The sequence below is a fragment of the Doryrhamphus excisus genome, chromosome 15 (genome assembly GCF_030265055.1).
Source record: "Doryrhamphus excisus isolate RoL2022-K1 chromosome 15, RoL_Dexc_1.0, whole genome shotgun sequence".
NCBI lineage: Eukaryota > Metazoa > Chordata > Actinopteri > Syngnathiformes > Syngnathidae > Doryrhamphus > Doryrhamphus excisus.
Window position 1 is genome coordinate 11,435,669 of NC_080480.1, and position 22,293 is coordinate 11,457,961.

Below are 22,293 nucleotides of genomic sequence, written 5' to 3' on the forward strand. Positions count from 1 at the left end.
AACACTGTTGCCATTTGATTTTTTTTTGTGAGGGCTTTAACTCATATTAATTAATTAATCAATTGTAAAAATTAATTATTAATTAACTAGCTCATATTAATTAATTTCGTAATGGACCGAAAAGGAAAAGAAATGTGTTCATGTGTCACAAAAACTGTGACAAAAAAGTGCAGTTTCCCTTTAAATCCTTGATTATTACAGATAAAAGCTTATTTCTATATGCGATTACGTGTGATTAATTGAGTTAACTATGGATTAATCTCAATTTCACATTTTAATCGATTGACAGCTCTAGTTATAAACCTTGTCACCCGATCCCATGCCAGATACAAGAAAGTCATCGATGTGAACCACTACAATACCAGCTGTCCAATATCCATCATTAGCATTTGCCCTGACATTTACCAATAACTTTATCATCCAATTCCAATGTGATCTTTAAACACAGGGCCAGGTGTAAACCATTACACAATTCATTCATTTTCTACCACTTGTTTTCACAAGGGTCACGGGGGTGCTGGAGCCTATCCCAGCTATCTTCAGGCGAGAGGCGGGGTACACCCTGGACTGGTCGCCAGCCAATCACAGGGCACATATAGACAAACAACCATTCACACTCACATTCATACCTATGGACAATTTGGAGTCAACAATTAACCTAGCATGTTTTTGGAAACTGGAGTACCCGGAGAAAACCCACGCATGCATGGGGAGAACATGCAAACTCCACACAGAGATGGCCGAGGGTGGAATTGAACTCTCACTACGCAATTTTCATCAAAATATTGAAGTGATTGTTTCCCTGATTTTGTTTAATGCAGCTTTCAGCCATCACCCACAGTGGAAGCAATACAAGTGATTCTCTTCACCGTGGCACTTATCACTGGATAATTGACATAATTTTTCTGCCCGGGAACCTTTGAAGGGCTCGTGCTGCGTATGAAGACAACTTAAAAAGACAACATCTCGCTTCTATTAAAATACATGTTTGTTTTTCATTAGAAATCACCAAGAACATACGCTTTTGTCGTAATATGGCAAAAGAAAACCACACTCTTACATCAACAGCGGTGGAGCCGGTTGATCCAGCTGAACAGAACAGTCATCTGCAGTGGAGTGACAGCTTAGCGCTTTTATGTTGGTGTCAATTCACCTTCCGGCTGTCTGCACAATGTATGTGTTTGTGGAAAAAAAAACATTCCACATGTGAATAGCCTTGGAAAAGTCGACGAAAGCGAAGAAGGTGGTGTCAGTCAGCTTGAGAGAATGGAGCGTTGTTGGAGCGAGGAAGTTGCGACAGCTTTCACCGTCATTTCATGCGTCTCGTCTTCATCCTCCTCAGAACTCTCCTCACTGCTCTCAGCAGGGTGGCTGCCATTTTTGGTGGCTTTCTTGGTGGCGCTCACCTCATCGTCGTCGTCATCATCCTTTTCCCCATCCTCCTCAAACTGACAATCTGGATCGTCATCGTTTCCGCTATCATCTGTGTCGTCTTTGTCTTGGACGCTGTTCTTTCCTGGGCCCTTGTCGATCATAAACACAGGACCAGGGCCCAGTGGAGCTGTGTCCATTTCTTCATCTTGGTCCATGCTGGAGATAATGACACAAACACTCATGTTTTTTTTTAAACATATCGAAAAAGACAGAAACTATGGCCAAATTTTGCATTGATGTCAAGTAAATGTGGTTTGTTATTGCACATATAAAATGTGTTGGGTCCATTATATTTGTTATAATTATGCACTTTACAGTACATATGAAAGTATTTCTTCTAAAATATACATTCAAGTCGTACTGAGTTGCTATGATTACCTGCTCAAACCAGATTAACCTGGAATACTTCCCTGTCATCATGTCTAGGCATGTGAGTCTGACCTTCACCATCTCTTTCCCTCACCTATATGGCTGCCTATGTTAATTAACATGTTAGGATGACATGCAGATCTTATTAAATCCTACCCCTGCTCCATTTCTTCCGGTGTTTGAAATATTACATATAAATATACAGTTGAAAGATATATTAAATAGAAGAAAAAATATGTGTGCAAAATTATTAATCCCTTTTCTCAATAAGATAATCAATAACAATAAGATAATCAATTAATTAAAATTACTGGGATCCTACATTAGCTTAATGACTATACATGCCGAACATATGAGGTTGTATGTTTATTTGTATGTTTCTTCTGTTTTCTGCTTGTGTGTTGGTTGCAATGGATTGATGATGTTCCCACCTGGTCGGCGCTCCGGCTACTCTCATCTTCTGCCACATGTAGTTGAGGAACATGGTCGCCTGCATAAGACGGCCGATCCTCTGCATGTGTCTCTCTATGAGGAAGATATAAATAGAGTAAATGTGACTGGGTTCTGTGCCAATCTTGTGCTGTAGTTTGACGACTTGCTGTGCCAAGCTCCCATTAAAACTCATGTGGCTGTTCTAGTTGTGGGTCAGAAACAGGCTCAGCTGGAATGTCAACGATCCATGCGGCTGTTTACTCCAACTTTTCACTTTTGTATGTTTTTGCTGTCTATTTCAGAGCATGGCTAAATGTGACCCGTATCCCGATTTGCATACCAAATCGGGTGCAATTGTCTGACCTGTGTAGGGTATAAGGGCCTCCAGGTGAGCGCGGGCGCCCTGGTACTGAAGCATCTCCTCAGGTGGAAGGTGCGTAAGCAGCACCTTGAGGACGGCCTGGGCATCCAGACAGTTCTTCGCGTTGGTGTTCCACACCGAACAGTAACGCAGGACCGACTCTAAACAACAACATGGTAGCAAGGAATGGTTATGATATGTTGTGATGTATTACAGCATTACAGTATGGTCAAAGTTCATTTTATTACAACTGGAATCACAATTCCGCCCAAAATTATGTTGTCTAGGTATATGCATGAGACCTATTGATGAAAGCTGACTCAAGGTACTGGATGTAGATGGAAAGGTCAAAACAGACAAACATACTCTTTGGAGTCATTCGAGTACAGTACTGTCCTTTCATATTTTTTTAGGTCTGTCAAAAACAGCGCTAAAAAACACCGCACGGCGGACAAGTGGTTAGTGCGCAGACCTCACAGCTAGGAGACCAGGGTTCAATCCCACCCTCGGCCATCTCTGTGTGGAGTTTGCATGTTCTCCCCGTGCATGCGTGGGTTTTCTCCGGGTACTCCGGTTTCCTCCCACATTCCAAAAACATGCTAGGTTAATTAACGACTCCAAAATTGTCCATAGGTCCATAGTGAATGGTTGTTTGTCTATATGTCCGGTCCAGGGTGTACCCCGCCTCTCGCCCGAAGACAGCTGGGATAGGCTCCAGCACCCTCCGCGACACCCGTGAGGATAAGCGGTAGAAAATGAATGAATGAATAAAATATTTAATGTAATTAACACATGCGCCTAATGTAAAGCCACACTTCTGTCATGACAGCAAACTGAGGCACAGTAGTATTCCCATGTGGTCACACGGCATCTGATGCTCTTTAATAACTTTATTCTGACCTTAAAAGGGGTACTGCACTTTATTTTGGAATTTTTGCCCATCATTCACAATCTTTATCTGAAACATGAACATATTTATTTCCCTTTTCTGTGCATTATAACATGAGAAACAAGTTAAAAGCTAAAAGAAAGCTAAAAATGCAAAAACCTTGAACAACATTGCATGGTTTGGTATACATGCTGTGATCATGCATTAACACGTACACTGATGATAACATGTAATAGTTGCAGTATTTTGACAATTTAAAAAACACTACCAAAAATTATTTTCTAGGCACATTGATACTTATGCTAGTTCTGTCAAAAACAGCAGCATAGATACAGAGACAGTGATGACATTGTCCGCTCTCATTGGGATGGCTGTATCTTCCAGCACAAGACGTGTGCTCCAGTCCTCAGGTAAAAAATGCTGATGGCAAACAAGTCTTTGTAGCAAAATTGAGAGCTAGGTATCCACTCTTCAGACTGTGAATGACGCTGAGACGAGTGCTTAGCGAGGCGTCGTGTTAGTTAATGAGTATATACGCACCAATGAAAGACGTTTCGGTAGTGTTTTTAAGCATCAAAATACTGCAACTATTACATGTTATCTTCAGTGTACATGTTAATGCATGATCACAGCAGGAATATCAAACCATGCAACGTTGTTAGATGTTTTTGAAAAGGGCTTCATAATTGAAATAGGTGTACCCCAATGACGTGCATTATTAGCTATCTTATATTAACTCGTTTTCGCATGTTATAATGCACAAAAAAGGGAAAGAAATATGTGTTCATGTTTCACATAAGGATTGTGGATGGGCAAAATTTTAAAAAGTGCAGTTCCCCTTTCAGACATTGGACAGTGGTACAGTGTGATTTCCTGATTTCTTATTTTTTGGCATGTTTGTCACACTTCAGATCAAACTAATTTAAATATTAGTCAATGATAAAATAACAACACAAAATGCAGTTTTTACATTAAAATTTTTATTACTAAGGGAGAGCAAAAATCCAAACCTACATGGTTTAATGTGAAAATGTGATTGCTCCCTAACTCTGATCCCCCCATAAAATGTAACTGTGATGAATTGCGTGCACTTTTCATACCTTTCTGATCCTGTCTAAGTTTCAGCACAGTCTTCTCCAGAAGCTGATGACTATCTTGGGCTTGGCGGATTTCTATAAGAAGAAGAATGTGAACACAGTGTACCAATGCGGTTGGATCACATATACAATAAGAAGAACATAAGAGTCCAGTGCTGTGCAGAAACCGGCAAAACCAGTGTGCAGTGTACATATGTATGTATTATGTATGAAAATGGCAATGTAGGACAGGGATGATGAAACATGGGGGAGTTACGCAAGTTTTGTTTTAAACCCGTGCAAAGCAAATACCCCAGACAGAATCTGAATGGTGCTCATTAAGTTTAAGTACCTTTAATTACAGACAGCACCGTGTGCGGCTGGTCCAACGAGATGGCAAGGCCCAGAGCTTTCAGGTATTTCTTCTCATGGAGCAGGTTAGACAACTCCTGTTGCCTTCACAAAAAAGATGTAGATAGCATTTCAACTCAAAATCTTCCTGAAACTGCAATGCAACTTTGCCAAGAAAGTCAAATTAACCAAAGCTAAGACCAGGAAGTGATTACACCCGTGTGCATGCAGAAATTGATCCTGCATGAGGTCATGCAAGAGTTAATTAGACCGCAGCTATTGTCACGCTTCTCAGAAACACTCAAGGCTACATCCCACCTGTTAAATCATTTTCCCCAAACAAAAGTCTGAAAAAGTCTTGATTGAGAATAATTAAGGAGACACCAATTCTCTCCTTAATTTTCTTTTTTTACTCAAGTAACTGCACATCGTACATATTCCAATATGTCTAATGTGTTGTAGCGACACTTGTAACACTAGTGTGTTATTATACTACATAGCTCAATGAAGTAATGAATATAATAACTTTCATATTAACTGCATGTGAAATCAAATGAACTAAACATGCAAAAATACACATTTGGCCTTTTGGGGGGTCTAGGGACACTTTACATGAAAACTAAGGTGGGGCCAAACAACCTCTCAGAGCTTTTCTTCCTGTTACTCACACATACCAGTCACCAGTCAGACATGTTGAGCAACCAAAAACATACTGTCATACTGGTGAGATGTAGTATTCTGGTCATTACCTCACCGTGCACTCAATGTTGCCAGCTATGAGTCTTCCTCACATTCTGTGTGGAAGTGGTATGTTTTTGGCTTCTGACTTGCCACTCCATTTGAAACCCTTTTTTAAGTTTGCAAGCAATAGATGTGAGGCTAATGGATTAGCTTTCTATTTAGCAGCTGTCCCTCCAGCATAAGAGTTGTACACTGCGTTGTAAATAATGAAAAATAGGAGTATAATAGTGAATGTTATTTCATTTCTACAGGGCTCTAATAAAGTCAAAAAACTGATTTTGAAAGTCATAAACAGGTTTTCTACAGTCTTACTAAGAAAATATTCAATTTCTTAACCTTGAATCTTATATTGGCTGCACGGCGGTCGAGTTCAATTCCACCCTTGGCCATCTTGGTGTGGAGTTTGCATGTTCTCCCCGTGCATGTGTGGGTTTTCTCCGGGTACTCCGGTTTCCTCCCACATTCCAAAAACATGCTAGGTTAATTGGCGACTCCAAATTGTCCATAGGTATGAATGTGAGTGTGAATGGTTGTTTGTCTATATGTGCCCTGTGATTGGCTGGCGACCAGTCCAGGGTGTCCCCTGCCTCTCGCTTGAAGACAGCTGGGATAGGCTCCAGCACTCCCCTCGACACTCGTAAGGATATGCGGTAGAAAATGACTGAATGAATGAATTCTATATTGTGGAAATTCATTTATAGCAGTCGGTTCGGGAAGCAATAAGGGACGACTATAAATTTTTATTTTAATATTATCAGTTGTTGAAAATATGTTTTATATGTTTGAATATATATTTAAAAATACAGCTTATTTGATTGAAAAATATATATTAACTAGGTTACATTAATTAGGTCTTTAAAAATACTTTTCCAAACAATTTCAACCAGAGGATTCTATTCCGTTATAAAAAAAAAAAAGATAAAACTTACTTCATTATCTGATCCTCCTGCTTGGCCTGCTCTTCTGCCAGCTCTGCTTCTGTCACATCCTGGTGGCGGATACAAGGTTTTTAGCCATCAATTCCCCTGTTGATGCTTGCCTATATTAGTTTGAGTGTTATTCGTGACTTTAGCAGATTAGGCATGTATAGCATCTTCGATGTCCATGAAAGGTGGCACATATACTACATGACAAGAAGCCATTACATTTTGGTGAATATTGGAAGTTATTGTCTCTTAATAGCAAACTTCTGAGCTACTTTAAGTCCCCGCCACATGAAAAAGCAAGACATCCAACTCCATTACTCACCATCCACACAGTGATGTTGGAGTCGGCTGACCCGGTTACCATCTTGTCGTCATTGTGGCTGCCGTGGAGACCCCACACTTTGTCCTGGTGGGCATCCAGGGTCTTCACGCACTCGTTGGTCTTGATGGTCCATAGTTTCACCAAACCATCTGAGCCACTATGGAGAGGGAGTGGTTGACGTGGATGAGTTTGGTATTATATCCTAAAAGTGTTTGCAATAAATAGATACAGTAAACCTCGGATATATCGGACTCGGATATATCGGAAATTCGCTCACAACGGACAGATAAAAAAGAACCAATTTTTCTGTAATGCATTTCCAATAAAAATTCATTGCATATATCGGATTTTTTATAACAGATTTCGATTATTTCAGACAAAATCTCCAGTCCCGTTTCAATGCATTTCCATTAAATTTCCCTCGCATATATCGGATGGCCGCATCGTGGCGCTCCGATTCGCCGAATCGTGATAGGCTGCTATACGACGTCATTTGCAGCATTTGCAGCGTTGCCTGCGCGTCCAGGTACATTGGAAACATAGTCAAGGAAGTGCCTTTTTATAACGGATAAAATCCGATTTACGCATATACCGGATATAAATCCGATATATGCGTAAAACGGACATTTTCCGGTATACGCATATAACGGATTTCGCTTATCGGACAAAACCAGTGGGAACAATTGAATCCGATATATCCGAGGTTGACTGTATACTGCTATACAAGCTGTTTATTTTCCATATTATTACCAGTTGGGAAGATACATAGATAGATAAAAATATGACGAGATATCTCTTTTGGAGGAAGGCTGTATTGTGCGAACAGAAACCATTCAGACTGCATTTGGCTCAGCACCAACTTTCAAATACCAGCGATCACCCATTTTGTTTCCTCAAACATAGAAGACATCCGTGTTGGCAATTTAGCAACATAGTCGCTATATTTAGCATGTGAGGGTTTCCTGCATCATGCATTTATTTGGTAATTAAAGCCATGCCATTGACAAAATTGCGCGGGAGTGAGCCCACCTCTAACACCATGCAATGCACATCTAAAAGCTGAAAAAAAAGACCTCCATAATGCAACCCAGCCCCTGATTAACAGAGCTTGGACTCACTGACCTTCCTGGCAAAAGAAAGGCGACGGCGTTACCTGCTAAGCAGCTGAGTGCCTCGGCTCACAAAGATGACCTTCAACACGGACGCGTCGTGCCCCTCAAATGTCTAAGACAACAGAACACAGTTGTTGATGTTCAATAATGTGTTAGAATCCAGCAAGGTGGTCATCGGTAAGTTGAGCCCACCTTGAGGCAGCTAAAGTTCTGCAAGCCCCACAGCTTGCTGGTGCCGTCTGAGGAGGAGGTGGCCAGAACCTGGTCGACGGGGGAGAAACAGACGGCCCAGACGCCTCGCCGGTGGCCACGAAACACCCCGAGTAGGCTGATGCTGTCCTTACCCGCCAAGGACCACAGCTTGGCTGTGCGGTCTTGTGAGCCGGAAGCCAGAAGCTTGTCGTTGGGTGAAACGGCGACGCTGTTGACGTCCTGGAGTAAAAAAACATAACCTTAAATCCTCTTATGCTTTATTTTCCATTCCTTATTGTATAATAATTGTGCTACGGGTAACCACTGTGGTATGTGTAACATTGAGTGTTTAAACTGCAATAATTATTTTTGAATATGCATTAGAAAGTGTCTATCCATCTTCAATGCTGCTTATCCTCACTAGGGTCGCAGGGGTTATGCTGGAGCCTATCCCCGCTGACTTTAGGGGAGAGGCGGGGTACACCCTGGACTGGTCGCCAGCCAATCACAGGGCACATATAGACAAACAACCATTCACACTCACATTCATACCTATGGACAATTTGGAGTATCTCCCTCTTCAGTGAGTGGCGGTTGGCTTTTATATTCACACACTATAAATAAAGCATCTATATGAGCAAGCAGGCAGCAGTTGTCTCATGCTTGCAGTCTTACCTTTCAAGTTCAAATTTTTAAAAATGGGCTGATGTAGGCCCTTATGTTAGCAAGTTACACTGACCTCTAATGTTGAAGGCGGTGTACTGCACCTACTTGCATCAAATGTGCCTTGGTATCAGTTTCATTCAGCTATATCATTTACACATACATTTGTCAAAAATCCTACATCCCCTGAAATATTAACCTCAATAAATAAAAAATATACATATTCTTTATATTTCATCAAACATCAACTCCAATCTGCTTCATTTCATTTGCTGGCAAATTCAGAGTGTTTTTAGTTATTAAACTTTCAACATGTACATCAATGATATCTCCAAAGTTATGAAAGACTTAAAACTGGTATTATTTGCGGATGATACCACTGCTTTTTGTTCTGGAGGGGGTACAGACGAAATCATTAGAAAGGTCAGAGAAGAAATTGTCAGGCTAAAAAGATGGTTTGATGATAACAGATTGTCCTTGAACCTAAATAAAACTAAAATCATGCTGTTTGGTAACAGCAGAAAGGACATGCACAAATACAAATAGACGGGGTGGACATTGAAAGGGTGAAGGAAAATAAATTTCTGGGGATCACAATAGATGAAAATATGAGCTGGAAACCTCATATTACAAATATAGAACATAAGGTGGCCAGAAATATTTCAGTATTGAACAAAGCAAAATTAGTTCTCAATGGAGAAATCACTCCACACTCTTTATTGCTCTCTGGTTCTACCATATCTTACTTATTGTGTGGAAATATGGGCTAATAACTATAAAAGCAATCTTCACTCGCTAAATGAACTGCAAAAAAGGGTAGTAAGGATAATTCATAATGCCGCCTACAGAGAACATACTAACTCCTTATTTCTAAAATCACAAATACTTCAACTTGCTGATATAGTTCATCTTCAAACAGCTAAAATAATGCATAAGGCTAAAAATAACCAATTACCTACAAATGTCATCCAGTACTTCTCTACAAGAGAGGAGAAATATGATCTCAGGGAAGAACTAAATCTGAAACACTTATATGCTAGGACTACGTTAAAAAGCCATAGCAGGTGGAATCAAACTATGGAATGGATTGAGTAAGACCCTCAAACAATGCACAACGATGAGCCAATTCAAGAAACAATACAAGCAGTTGATGTTTGCTAAATACAAGGATGAAGAGTCTTGAACCAGTCATGATGTGCTATACATATCACTATATTGACACTTACTATGGTACCCATTATGTCATTGGATGGTCATATCACCTCGTACTTCGGTACGTGATAAAAAAAAAACCTTAAACTAGATTAGTAAAGCAGGAAGTGAACAAATGTAACAGTTACTGATTGTAAAAGTACCAGATGGAGGGGTAGGATTTAATAAGCTTTGCTTCTTCCTACTCCTTTTGGACATGTGGAACTGTGAACTGATTATGGGATGCACTCAATTGTAATCTGATGCATGTTCAACTGAAATTAAACCATTACCATTACTTTCAGCTGGTGGAAAGATCCTAAAACAGTTTAGTATCTTTTTTTTTGACCGAACAAAATACAGAGTAACACCGCCCACATGTTATGTCATATTACGTTCGGGTTGTGCACTAAAATGTTTGGGCCTAAATTTAACCATGCACCTCCTATTAGAACATGGGTGTGTGTGTTATCATCTCTAATTGTGTCTGTCTGCTAATGTTTTTATGCGTACCTTATCATGTGCTTTCTCTGTGACACGTGCAGTCAGCTGAGAGACATGTGTTGTCGACAAGTCTGCAGGGAGATCCCACACCTTTACAGTGTAGTCCTGACTGCCAGAAACTATGAAGGACGTTTTCAACCTGCACACATATGTAGCATATTTAATATCAGATAGACAATTTAGTGCCCATGCAGGGGATGGATGTGTGTTACCTGGAACAGGTAATGGAGCCCACTGCATTAGTGTGGCTGGAACCGTGTGCCACACAGTGGACGTGGCCGCTATCAGCATCCATTCGCCACACACGCACTGATCTGTCCTGTGGACAAACACACGACAGGCACTATGTGCATGACTTGCTCTAAAGAAGACAGAGAATGAGTTTTGGTGTGTGCTCACCTTTGCACAGCTTGCAAAAACAAAGCCTTTTTTAAACACGTCCACTGAGAGGACAGTATCTGTGGGAGGGGATAAGGACAAGAAGGATAACATCAATTCATACTGCTCATTTTCATTAGCGCATTGTCGTCATTCTCATGACGGCGGCTGGGTTTCGGTGAAGGGGTTCCTCCCGAGTAGAGATTGACTGATTTATTGGCGGACCGATTATGACATACGCCCGATTCATCAATATTAGTGACCCATGTAACTAGGGGTGTGTATTGGCATACGTATCACGATACAATATATCACGATACTGTTAACAAGGCGATATTTTTTTGTTTTTCTTGTAGTTAAAGATTATTTCCTGGAAAAACTGAATTACACCCGCAATATGCACTTACTAAACACATTTTTATTCCATTAGAACAGTATGTTATGCTGTATCACAAACTTTCATCTGTAAAACTTAGCATTTGGATAAATAAAGCTTGAACATCCAGCTTTAAATTCACAAAAAAAAACAACATAAAAAACAAATAAATTAAATTACGGTGCAGCCCCCTTCAGGTCCACGACAGGAGGAAATGACTACAGTTTACACATTACACTACACTTTAGGGACACGTTGACAGGGCCCGTCAAGGAGAATGTTTGACTTTTTTTCATGCAAGTTTTAGAGAGCGTATTAAAGTGTATGTTGCATCTCTGTGAGATTAACAAAGATTGGTGTTTGCTTCAGCATTTCTTTTGTGAGCTGTTTGCAAATGCTCAGTGGCTGCAGATGGAACTTTTTAAATAGCAAGTAAACATGTTGGTAAGCCTTTGTATTATTTTAAAAACAACTCATATTATCACTTTCAGCCCAATGCAGCCACTTGTTTTTATTTTTAAAATGCTCAACTATAGTATCAAATTCATATATGGGCCGATCTATTGGTTATTGGTAAATAGCTTAGATATTAGCCGTCGGCATCTGCCCCAAAAATCCCCTATTAGTCAGGCTCTACTCCCAGCCTTCATAGTCTAGACGACAGCATCGGATGCACGCCAGGCCTTGTTGAATGGAATTTCCTGGTTACGTCACATGTTTTCATCCTAATCTTTACTGGCATTACTAAACAGAATAAGTAACATAGCTTACATACTGTTCTGCCTGTGTCGATACCATATGGGTGACATAAACCCATATCCAGGGTGCTGGATGGTGTGGATGTGCAGGAAAACAAACCATTGTACTCCACAGTATCCACTTGACTGCAGCAGCCTGTTCTCTTGCTGCCCCCAGTCTCCTCATCAAAATATAATAATCTCCTCACTCTCCTCCATTGTCGAAGTGGCTAAAACACTAATATTTTTGAAAAAAACAACCCGCCCAGATTGAACAAAAATCTGCATAAAAAAAGTACATATATAAAATGAAATCTGCGCTTTGTGTTGCTATAGATCAGGGGTCTCAAACACGCGGCAGGACACTAGTTTGATATGAAAGCCGCCTTGATATGAAAGTTTAATGTTAGTGCGGCCCGCGCAAGTTTGATATGGATGCTGTATGGTATCATGTACCCAGAAAAAAATATTACATTTGATTAATGTTCATGTTAAAGGTTAAATAACTGTTAATAGTTATCCTCCCTATCCGTGTGGAAGTGGTAAGTTTTTGGCTATTTAAGTTTAAAGGAAATACCTTGGAGGCTACCGTTTAGGTCGCTAGCTCTCTAGTTTGCGAGTTAGCATGTGTTTCAAGACCCTGCAGTTGCGCAATATGTTGTAAATAAAAATGCGGTTTTTTTTTTTTGGGGGGGGGGGGGGGGGGGGTACCTGATGCGGCCCAGCCAGACCGTAGCTCCAGTGGCCCCCAGGTAAATTGAGTTTGAGACCCCTGCTGTAGATGATTTGGACTGATGCACACATGTGTGCGCATTAAAATTTCCTTGCAACCTCCCTACAAACCTTCTGCATGATACACTCCCATGTCTTAAAATTGCATGAACAGTTGTTTTTTTTTATGACTATTAAACATGATAAGAAAATCTAGTGTATGCACCTCAAATGTAGTGTAGATCACATTATTACTGTAGTAACCTCACAGACACACATCTTATCTGTTGGCCACTCACCCGTGTGTCCATAGAGGATCTGGCAACTGTTAGTGAGTAGCTCAAAGACTTTCAGCTGGCAGCTGTTGGTCGCAACCACAACGTGACTGCCATTTTTACCCAGGAACTTTACTTCCAGCACCTCGTCATTGTAGCCCACAAACTGTAAAAAGGGGAAAAAAAGAGATTTCGGGATGATTATATTGGTCATAATAGATTGTGTCAGTGCAGCTAACATTGTGTCAATCTCCCTCTGTCCTGACCTGCTGCTGTGTGCTGAGAGTAGGTAGCTGGTAGAGCACGATGTTATGCTCTGCTGTTACTGTGGCCAGCCTGGCGGAGGCAGGCATGTCGAGCAGGTACGTTAGACTGCAGGGGTTGTTGTCCTTCTCCTCCTCATCTTCAGAGGGAGGGCTGAGGGTGGAGTGGAGTGGCTGGATGTAGACACAGCATCCCGTGCTGGATTCCCACACTCTCAACACCCCTGGCATGATTAAGGGGGAAAGAGTTTTGGAATCTGATGAGATCTGAGATAGAGTCAAAGCTGTACCTTTGCTGCCCGCTGTCATGAAATGCAGGTCTTTGGTCTTGACTCCAATTTTAGAGAGGTCTGTTTTTGTTGGGAGGATCAAAACACCCTCCACAGCCTGCACAGAAAGACAACAAACACTCAAATCGTACTGTAGATTGTTTAGATATGTATAAAAGGTATTTTAAACACTGAAATTTCCACCATACCTCATAAACAGGTACGGTTCTCTTCACTGTCCGACTCTTTAGGTCCCACACTGTGCAGATTTTGTCTCTGCCAGAACTGCAACAAAACATCCGGAAAACACACAGGTGTCAAACTGGAGCCCCCAGGGCCAGACTCGGCCCACCATATTGTTATTTGCGGCCAGCGAAGGCATGTAAATAATTCATTCATTCATTCATTTTCTACCGCTTATCCTCACGAGGGTCGAGCTGTCTTCGGGCGAGAGGTGAGGTACACCCTGGACCGGTCGCCAGCCAATCAATTTGGAGTCGCCCATTAACCTAGCATGTTTTTGGAATGTGGGAGGAAACCAAAGTACCCGGAGAAAACCCACGCATGCACGGGGAGAACATGAAAACTCCACACAGAGATGGCCGAGGGTGGAATTGAACCCTCGTCTCCTAGCTGTGAGGTCTGCGCACTAACCACTCGACCACATGAACGCAGTGCAGCCGCAAGTAAATAATGCACATCAAAAATTCATTTTGCCAGTTTTTACAGAAAGTTTATACTGTGTGCACCTGTTTTTTTTTTTGTTGATGTGGAAAACTGATGGCCTTGTTATAACGCAAGCAGAACACGCTTAAAAAGTGCATACCTGATCATGGTGTCACCATCAGGGCTGAAGCTGAGCGACGTAACAGCGCTAAAGTGGCTCTGAAGCACACACACACGTTTGCTTGTACGCAGGTCCCACAGACAGATGCCGCAGTCCAGGGAGGACGAGAACAGCTGCAGCCGGTCGATGTCAGGGTGGAAGTGGACCAGGCTGCGCACATGAGGTTGAGGTTTGTTTTTTTATGCTTGATTAAAAAAAATGAAGTCTTATTCTCACTTACTGTACGACACCAGATGATCCTTTGAGGTTGTGAGTACAGTACTGCTTCACAATATCCCAAAGTTTGATCGTACCATCACACCCACCTAAAAACAGGACAAACTGTGTTTTTTTTTTCGGAACAGCAAATGATCAATTCTTATTGTTGATGCTACGGCTGACCTGTGGCTAAGAGAGTGGAGGTGGAGTCAAAAGTCATGCTGGCAACGGGAACAGTGTGGATGGCTTTCCAGGAGCGAGTGCATTGCGCTTTCCTCCAGTCCCACTGCTTCAACAGAAGAGCTCTGCTGGCTGTTATGAGAATCTGTGGAAGGATACAATTGAACACCAAAATCTTTGTGCCACATATTCAGTGCACAACTATTACCTCATCATCGCAGCTAAGTGCAAACGATGTGATGTCCTCTTGATCATCCTGCAGTGAAGACATCGAATGTCAAACCAAGACCTGTCATTGTCAGGATGTACTTATGTTAGCCTTACATGCTCAATACTGTGGATTATCTTCCCAGTGCTGATCTCCAGAACATTGACCCGAGATCCACATGTGCAAAATATGTATTTTTCATCTTTGCTGATCTGTTGGACAAAAGATTGGACACGGCACATAGTCATGAATCCTCTGGACATCATTCCTTCGGATGGTGGCAATTAATGACATTTGAACAGGCAACTTCACCTGTACTTTTCCTCCTTTGTAAAAAGGCTCAATCTTACTGGAAACAGCGTAACTGGAATATAACAAAACAAACACATTAGTGACATGTTGCTACAACTAGCTTAGCATGAGTTAAGTGCCCTGCACGTTGCAACGCGAAACAAACTTACTTTGTTTTGAACTTCAAGTTGATATTCGCCATTATTCCGGAGACACAAATCCAAACCGATTCTATTTTAGCGACTCTGCTGAATAAATTGTCCAATTCCACAGGTAACACGTTGTCTACAGTCTACACACACATATTCCCCGCATGTTGATGGGTAAAGTCGCAAGGATTGTACGTCATGGCAGGAAGCGATTCTGATTGGTCAAACTGGTCATGCTAATTTGCTGTCGTGGTGACATGACGTCATGAGTCAACAAGTTGTTTAGTTTTAAATAAATATACTCCCTTCCGTTACGTAGTCACAGTAGTACAGATAATAACATATTTAATAACAACTTTAGTGCATTTTATATACCATATGCTACATTAATTATTTTCTCTGCTTTGACTTGCTGTCAACTCGAAAGAAGACTGAATAAACAACAAACATGTAATAAACATGTAATAAACATATAATCCAGCAACAACAAAAAATATATTTTATAAATATGAGTTTTCTCGTTTTTTTGTGCAGTTCTTTGTATTTGTATATTTGCTTTTCAGTGCAGAAGATTCTAGACGTTTTCTTTTTTCCGCGTGTAACTTAAACGCATCATTTTGTGATTGCCTCACCTGTCATTTGACATTCGCCCAATTGGAAGTAGTTTACCAGATCAAATGCCATTAAATATTTTTAAATAATTGATCAACTCGCCGTAGGCCTACGATAATGGACGTACAAAGTTTGCTTGATGCTAGAACAGCAAGGAAGGGGCTCTCTCTAACAATGGGGGCGGCCATTTTTTATTGTTGGCATTTGTTTACATTGCTCTCACATGGGTTCCTCTGTCACGTTTTGTCCGGAATGTTCACGTATGAGTGTTTTGTATCGATAACACGAGGGGTGTGCTCTGTGAGATGTTAATGGGCCGATATGGCGTAAAGTTGCTCCGAGAGGGAATGGAAACACAACAACCTACAGGGGAACAAAATGGTGAGTATATTTGAGTGTTATTTTTCCCTTTTTAAACTAGTGTTTCTTTCATGACAATGTGGTCAATATGCTGATAATCAACATCTATTTCATGAGGCATTGTTTGTAAACTAAAGACAAACATTCACTTTTTACTACATATATACAAGACACTACTAGTATGGGGGTTAACAGCCATATGACTTTCAAAAACAATTCCATTGCCATTATGTTGAAAGCACTGTAGATAACTGAAACTATTGTTTAATCAGCCCTAAATCAATTGTAAACACGATAAATGAGTGATGACCTCTATCTTCTCAATATCTAGGCGGACGCGGAGGTGTCATCCCAAAGTGGAGGCTATGACGTGGAATTATTTGTGGAGACACCAGACTATGATCTCATCTGCACCATATGCCAGGGGGTGCTTCGTTGTCCTGTCCGAGCAGCGTGCCACCACATTTTCTGCAAGAAATGCATTTTACAATGGCTCAAGAGGTAAACACAAACAAAAAAATAATACAAAATGGACATACGTAGATGTTTCAAACTATTAAATCAATGTTGTTTATTCTTTGCCAGACAGGAGACTTGCCCTTGCTGCAGAAAGCCAATTAACGCATGCATGATCTTTGTCATGTTCAAACTCAGCAAGTCAATCGGGCGCATGAAGATAAAGGTATTTGATATGTCAATATTATGCATGTTAATACACCATACATTGTGCATTATAGTTATTTTTATTTACTCAGTGGATACTACAGAATCTTACAAATGTGTGTGCACACCTCATATTTGAGCTTCTCTTGGGAAAATATGAAAGAAATGAAACTTGGATATACGTGAGAGTAGTCAGTGTACAGCTTGTGTGGCAGTACACATTTACTATACACTGAAAATGACAGACATTATTATTAAAAATGATTGCGTTCCAAGCTGTACAATGACTACAAGGGTGTGTACATACTTTTGTGAGCCTTTATCTGAAAATGATGTCTCAGTGGCTGAATATAGATTATGCTGGACGCTCCTTGAACTATACGTTCTTTGCACATTTATTTGATTGTTGAGCATTTTCTTTCATTACATGTGTTGTAAATGTCTTGTAAAGTTGTGTGTGTGTGCTCTTCTACAGTGTAAGAATGAGATCCGTGGTTGTGCAGTGACATTCCCCCTGTCAGAGCAGTACTGCCACAGCATGAGCTGCTTGTACGAGCTCATCCCTTGCCCCTATCAAGGCTGCCGCGCTCAGCTCCTTCGCCGCGACCTAGACGCTCACTCGCGTCACTGCGAGCATTGGCGCCAGCCCTGCCACATGGGCTGCGGCACCATGCTCTCCCACCGCACTCGGGCTCAGCACAACTGTTACATGCAGCTGAAGCAGCAGTATGAGGCCCGGCGCAGGAACCACGGGGCCATCGCCGCCGCCCTGCAGAAGAAGATGAGGAGAATGCAGAGCACAATGACCCACATGAAGCGGCAGATAGGGTTGATATGCGAGAGCCTGGAGGTGATGGATGACCTAAACGAGGTGGAAGAGGACTTGGGTGAGGGCAGCTCCAGCTCCACTGGGACGTCTGGTAGCGATGGCAACATCTGAGAGAAGAATACAGGCCTCTCTATTTGTACATGTGTTCATTTCATTGATGATGTGTGCTGGAAAATGCAGGCATCATCACATTATATGGAGGGATTGTGCTGTTTTACATATTTATATTGTAAATATAATATATATAATAAATTACAAATTGATTGGTTTATCTCAATTGATTGGTTTATCTCAAAACAGAATTAGTAAAAAATTGGCAGTGAATTAGGCGTTGTAGAAGCAGAATTAACTTAAATATTAAGTATAATATATTACAGTATTAATATTATGTAAATACTAATAAATACAAATTCATACATTTGTCTTGTGAATATTATTTTGATAACATTTTCCATCGCTATTTTGAAGTGCAATATATTAAACACTTTAAAAAAATATATTATATTAAATACTTTACTATAATTATTTCATTTGTAATTCATGTAAAAAATACAAAATATGCATATTTATGCTTTATAAATTAATTAGATTAAATACTGTTAGAAATTTTATGAATTAATCAATAATTAGCATACGAGTCAAATGTGTTTTGGAACGTTACTGTAAGATGCTGCAATAAAAGTAGCCATTAGGGGGCAATAGATAAGAGCGCTTTGTCAATGTAATATCGCGATGTTTCATGAGTGAATAAAAACAGACGAGACTTCTGCCGGGCCTTCTTCCTATTGCAACCATCACGTAAGTACAAGACACCGCGAACATTGGAGCGCAGAAATCCGTATAAATCTAGTCAATCCTGCCCCAATTATATCCATTACCCCTACGATGTAACACTGAATGATGTTAGTAGTGATTGTGTAGGGATATAGATGATATTAATTAATACAGATTGTATATTTTGGAGCTGACAATATGTTCTTAGCTAGTCAATATGGCCCCGACTCTCATGTGCTAAGGAACCCCGAGCACTTTTAAATGGAGACTGTATTCTACCACTAATATGATGGTTTAACGATGGGTGTTTTATTTGACAGCAAATGGCGGACGACGCCGGTGGTAGAGGAGGTTTTCGCGGAGGTTTTGGCCCAGGTGGCCGTGGTCGGGGCCGTGGACGCGGCAGAGGCCGTGGTAGAGGCCGCGGTGCTCGCGGAGGCAAGTCCGAGGACAAGGAAGTGAGTTCTCATTATTCGTATGCATCCAGTTCCACCTATATAAAAGATCATATATTTAATAATTACCTCTTTTTAGTGGGTCCCTGTTACCAAGCTGGGTCGCTTGGTTAAAGACATGAAGATCAAGTCCCTCGAGGAGATCTATCTGTACTCTTTGCCTATTAAGGTAAGTTAATTCAGGATGGGCCACTGTTTTGTTTGCATTGTAAACTTATTGCAGTACAATTTAGTAGTTCAGTCAATCAGTAATGTTATTGCTTTGGCATACAACATAGGTGGCCATACTGTATAGAAAATTAAAGGATTTTGGGGATGATTTGATGGTCACAAATGTTAGTTTTTTTTCATATTTGAATATGAAATGATGGGTAAATGAGCATCTCTTGCATGTACATATGTTGGAGTGATAATTTTTGTATAGCAAGTGACAGAGGCACGTGAATCATTCCTCATTCGTAGACAATAGCCACGTTTACATGAGTTTTTCTCTCTCCGAAGCCATGGCATACATGGAAAGGAATATTCCAATTGCGTGTCTACATGTGCCGCTATAATCAACCAGAATAGTCAATGGGGCATGCGCAGTAAAGCGTAAACACCAACATCACGTGATACCGACTTCCTCCAGTTTTTCTTTCACTTGTTGGAATAACTCCGTATTGCCAGTTTTTCCTTCGTCCAGTCTTGAAATTTAGTTTGGATGAAAAACAAACTTTCCGCAGCAGTCCAGTGCAGATTGCTCGCCTCCAATTTTTCAAACCGAAGAACGTCTCGAGCTGCGTGTTACGTCATATCTCAGCATTCGCTGAAAGAACGCACCTGGGAACAGGAAAAGATAAAGTTCAATCTTGCTAATATTTTATAATTAAGCTCGGCAAATGTTTTATATAGATATGTATTTTTTAAATAAAACTGGAATGGCGTATAGAAGGGTTTAGATTCTGTTCCACAGATGGCGCTAATTCACACGAAAACTGCTTGCCAACCGCCAATAAACAGAAGAAAAACACCACAAAGAAGAACGCAGTCTGACAACTTTCCGTTTGAGCGGGTACAAGATACCTCAATCTGATTGGGGAAAGGAATATTCCACCCCTGTGAATCCGATTATATATTCATTAGGATTGGCACTTTTCTTTCGGAATGAGGTGTATACAAAGGTTAGTCTTTCCGTTTGAGCAAATAGTTACCAAGAATGGAATTGGAATATTTGGGTCCATGTATACGCGGCTATTGTGCAGCTTTTGTCATCACATGGTGTTAAGATCACTTTTCAAAACCTCTGCACATGTGGATTTTTGTGACATATAGAATAAAATGCAAAAATCATACCGTAATGTATAGTGAGATGTGCACAAAGGTGTAGACCTAGGGGAGGTGCTCCTGGTATTAACTCTAAGGGGTGTGTGTCCTGTATCCTGACTAATGGGCTGAACCTTTTTTGTTTTAGGAGTCTGAAATCATTGACTTCTTCCTGGGTTCTGCGCTGAAAGATGAAGTTCTGAAGATCATGCCTGTTCAGAAGCAGACCAGGGCTGGTCAGCGTACCAGGTTCAAGGTGAGTTCCTCTGTTGTGGTTGTCATTTCGAATACTGTGGATATTTAGATGTTAAAAGTCTATGCTTGCCTTTCCAGGCCTTTGTTGCCATTGGTGACTACAACGGCCATGTTGGTCTGGGAGTGAAATGCTCCAAGGAGGTTGCCACTGCCATCCGCGGCGCCATCATTCTGGCCAAGCTGTCCATCGTCCCAGTCAGGAGAGGTTACTGGGGTAACAAGATTGGCAAGCCCCACACCGTACCCTGCAAGGTGACTGGCCGCTGCGGCTCCGTGCTGGTGCGTCTCATCCCTGCGCCCCGTGGTACTGGTATCGTGTCTGCTCCCGTACCCAAGAAGTTGCTCATGATGGCCGGTATTGATGACTGCTACACCTCTGCAAGAGGCTGTACTGCCACCCTTGGAAACTTTGGTAATTTGATTCTTTTTGCTTTATTGGTCTTTATCCTGTTTCTTCTCCTAGCTCTGCTTGACTTCACCTATGCTATGGTGTGGTTGGCGTTTCATGGAGAGAAAGAAACGAGTGTTGTAATGCACGACAGGAAGACCCCTCATGGTCTCTTCTGTTCCCTTTTTGATGCTCTACACTTCATTTCCCAAATAACTTGATTCACTAAACATTTGGAACCACATCTGAAACATTGTTCCTCCTTACAGCCAAGGCCACCTTTGATGCCATCTCCAAGACTTACAGCTACCTGACCCCTGATCTCTGGAAGGAGACGGTCTTCACCAAGTCTCCTTACCAGGTACGTATGTTGCACAACACTCACTGTTGGCAGACTATGAAATGTTCTAACACATGAAATTGCTTTTTCAGGAGTTCACTGACCATCTGGCCAAGACTCACACCAGAGTGTCTGTGCAGAGAGGCCAGGCCGTCCAGGCAGCATCCTCCTAAACATTTTTTTTTTTACAGTGTTGAAATAAACATTCTGGGGGAAAACAATCACTTTAGCGCCTTGTTTTTGATTTGATAATGAGCAATGACAAACTGAGATCAGTAGAAAAGCTAGATAACAGCCATATATAGATCTAATAAGCCAAAGAAATTAGCATTATTCTGAAATGGCAGGTTCTCTTTGACAAACCTGTAAATCCTTAAAGGGTGCAGTTTCAGACAAGCAATGAAATTTAAATTTACTCCTGATTGGCTTGGGGCTGTGATGGTGAATTTCTAAATATTTTCCCTATAGCCAATGTTGGTCATGAAATAATACATTTTATTTGTATAGCGCTTTTCAAGATACTCAAAGACACTTTACAAAAGAATGAAGTTGAATAGAGCAAGTAAACAGAATAAAAGACACACCAAAATACAACATTCAATGGTTAATACACAGTTAAAAAAGCGGGGCGGGGCACAGCAGTCAGATATAAAAGGTTAGACATTAAAAACAGATTTGAAGAGGTGGGTTTTGAGTTGTTTTTTGAAGGTGGGAAGGTCAGGGCAAGCACGGAGTGAATGGGGCAAAGAGTTCCAGAGAGTGGGGGCAGCGATGGAGAAGGCTCTGTCTCCCCAGGTTCGGAGCTTGGTCTTACAGGGGAGTGCCAGGAGGTTGGAGTCTGAGGAGCGAAGGGGATGCGGGGGATTA

At 41.1% G+C, this 22,293-nt stretch overlaps 3 protein-coding genes across 4 annotated transcripts; 2 read left to right on the top strand and 1 right to left on the bottom strand.

Moving 5' to 3' along the window:
• Positions 1–80: 80 nt before the first annotated feature.
• On the bottom strand, positions 81–15,645 carry tbl3 (transducin beta like 3). The gene is made up of 23 exons (XM_058049009.1): positions 15,467–15,645; positions 15,318–15,369; positions 15,122–15,217; positions 15,006–15,053; positions 14,801–14,942; positions 14,640–14,724; positions 14,399–14,569; positions 13,782–13,857; positions 13,594–13,690; positions 13,307–13,527; positions 13,065–13,206; positions 10,963–11,021; positions 10,776–10,882; positions 10,573–10,702; positions 8,206–8,445; positions 8,055–8,125; positions 6,902–7,058; positions 6,583–6,641; positions 4,914–5,017; positions 4,586–4,657; positions 2,599–2,757; positions 2,235–2,328; positions 81–1,590 (listed from the first exon to the last, which is right to left on the bottom strand). The coding sequence occupies exons 1-23, from the start codon at positions 15,496–15,498 to the stop codon at positions 1,254–1,256; spliced, it is 2,751 nt and encodes a 916-aa protein (XP_057904992.1). The 5' UTR covers positions 15,499–15,645; the 3' UTR covers positions 81–1,253.
• Positions 15,646–16,095: 450 nt separating this feature from the next.
• On the top strand, positions 16,096–18,230 carry rnf151 (ring finger protein 151). 2 transcript variants are annotated; one of them, XM_058049049.1, is made up of 4 exons: positions 16,096–16,438; positions 16,749–16,918; positions 17,003–17,099; positions 17,532–18,230. In XM_058049049.1, exons 1-4 carry the CDS (start codon positions 16,436–16,438, stop codon positions 18,018–18,020), a joined length of 759 nt encoding a protein of 252 aa, XP_057905032.1. In that variant the 5' UTR covers positions 16,096–16,435; the 3' UTR covers positions 18,021–18,230. The 2 variants fall into 2 exon arrangements, with proteins under 2 accessions (XP_057905032.1, XP_057905033.1); XM_058049050.1 differs by having other exon boundaries at positions 17,556–18,230.
• A 390-nt stretch (positions 18,231–18,620) lies between these two features.
• rps2 (ribosomal protein S2) lies at positions 18,621–21,650 on the top strand. The gene is made up of 7 exons (XM_058049047.1): positions 18,621–18,707; positions 19,004–19,141; positions 19,218–19,307; positions 20,592–20,699; positions 20,777–21,110; positions 21,356–21,447; positions 21,519–21,650. Exons 2-7 carry the CDS (start codon positions 19,007–19,009, stop codon positions 21,597–21,599), a joined length of 840 nt encoding a protein of 279 aa, XP_057905030.1. The 5' UTR covers positions 18,621–18,707; positions 19,004–19,006; the 3' UTR covers positions 21,600–21,650.
• The last annotated feature ends 643 nt before the right edge of the window (positions 21,651–22,293 follow it).

What these genes read in the sequence shown, in the direction of transcription:
- tbl3 (XM_058049009.1), bottom strand. Translation starts at nt 15,498, where the DNA reads ATGGCGAATATCAACTTGAAGTTCAAAACAAA. An exon ending in GAACCGTACCTGTTTATGAG is followed by an intron (nt 13,691 to 13,781) that starts GTATGGTGGAAA and finishes CTTTCTGTGCAG; the next exon opens with GCTGTGGAGGGTGTTTTGAT. An exon ending in CAGAGAAAGCACATGATAAG is followed by an intron (nt 8,446 to 10,572) that starts GTACGCATAAAA and finishes TTTTTACTCCAG; the next exon opens with GACGTCAACAGCGTCGCCGT.
- rnf151 (XM_058049049.1), top strand. An exon ending in ATTTTACAATGGCTCAAGAG is followed by an intron (nt 16,919 to 17,002) that starts GTAAACACAAAC and finishes ATTCTTTGCCAG; the next exon opens with ACAGGAGACTTGCCCTTGCT. An exon ending in TCGGGCGCATGAAGATAAAG is followed by an intron (nt 17,100 to 17,531) that starts GTATTTGATATG and finishes TGTCTTGTAAAG; the next exon opens with TTGTGTGTGTGTGCTCTTCT.
- rps2 (XM_058049047.1), top strand. Translation starts at nt 19,007, where the DNA reads ATGGCGGACGACGCCGGTGGTAGAGGAGGTTTTCGCGGAGGTTTTGGC. An exon ending in GCAAGTCCGAGGACAAGGAA is followed by an intron (nt 19,142 to 19,217) that starts GTGAGTTCTCAT and finishes ACCTCTTTTTAG; the next exon opens with TGGGTCCCTGTTACCAAGCT. An exon ending in TGCCACCCTTGGAAACTTTG is followed by an intron (nt 21,111 to 21,355) that starts GTAATTTGATTC and finishes TCCTCCTTACAG; the next exon opens with CCAAGGCCACCTTTGATGCC.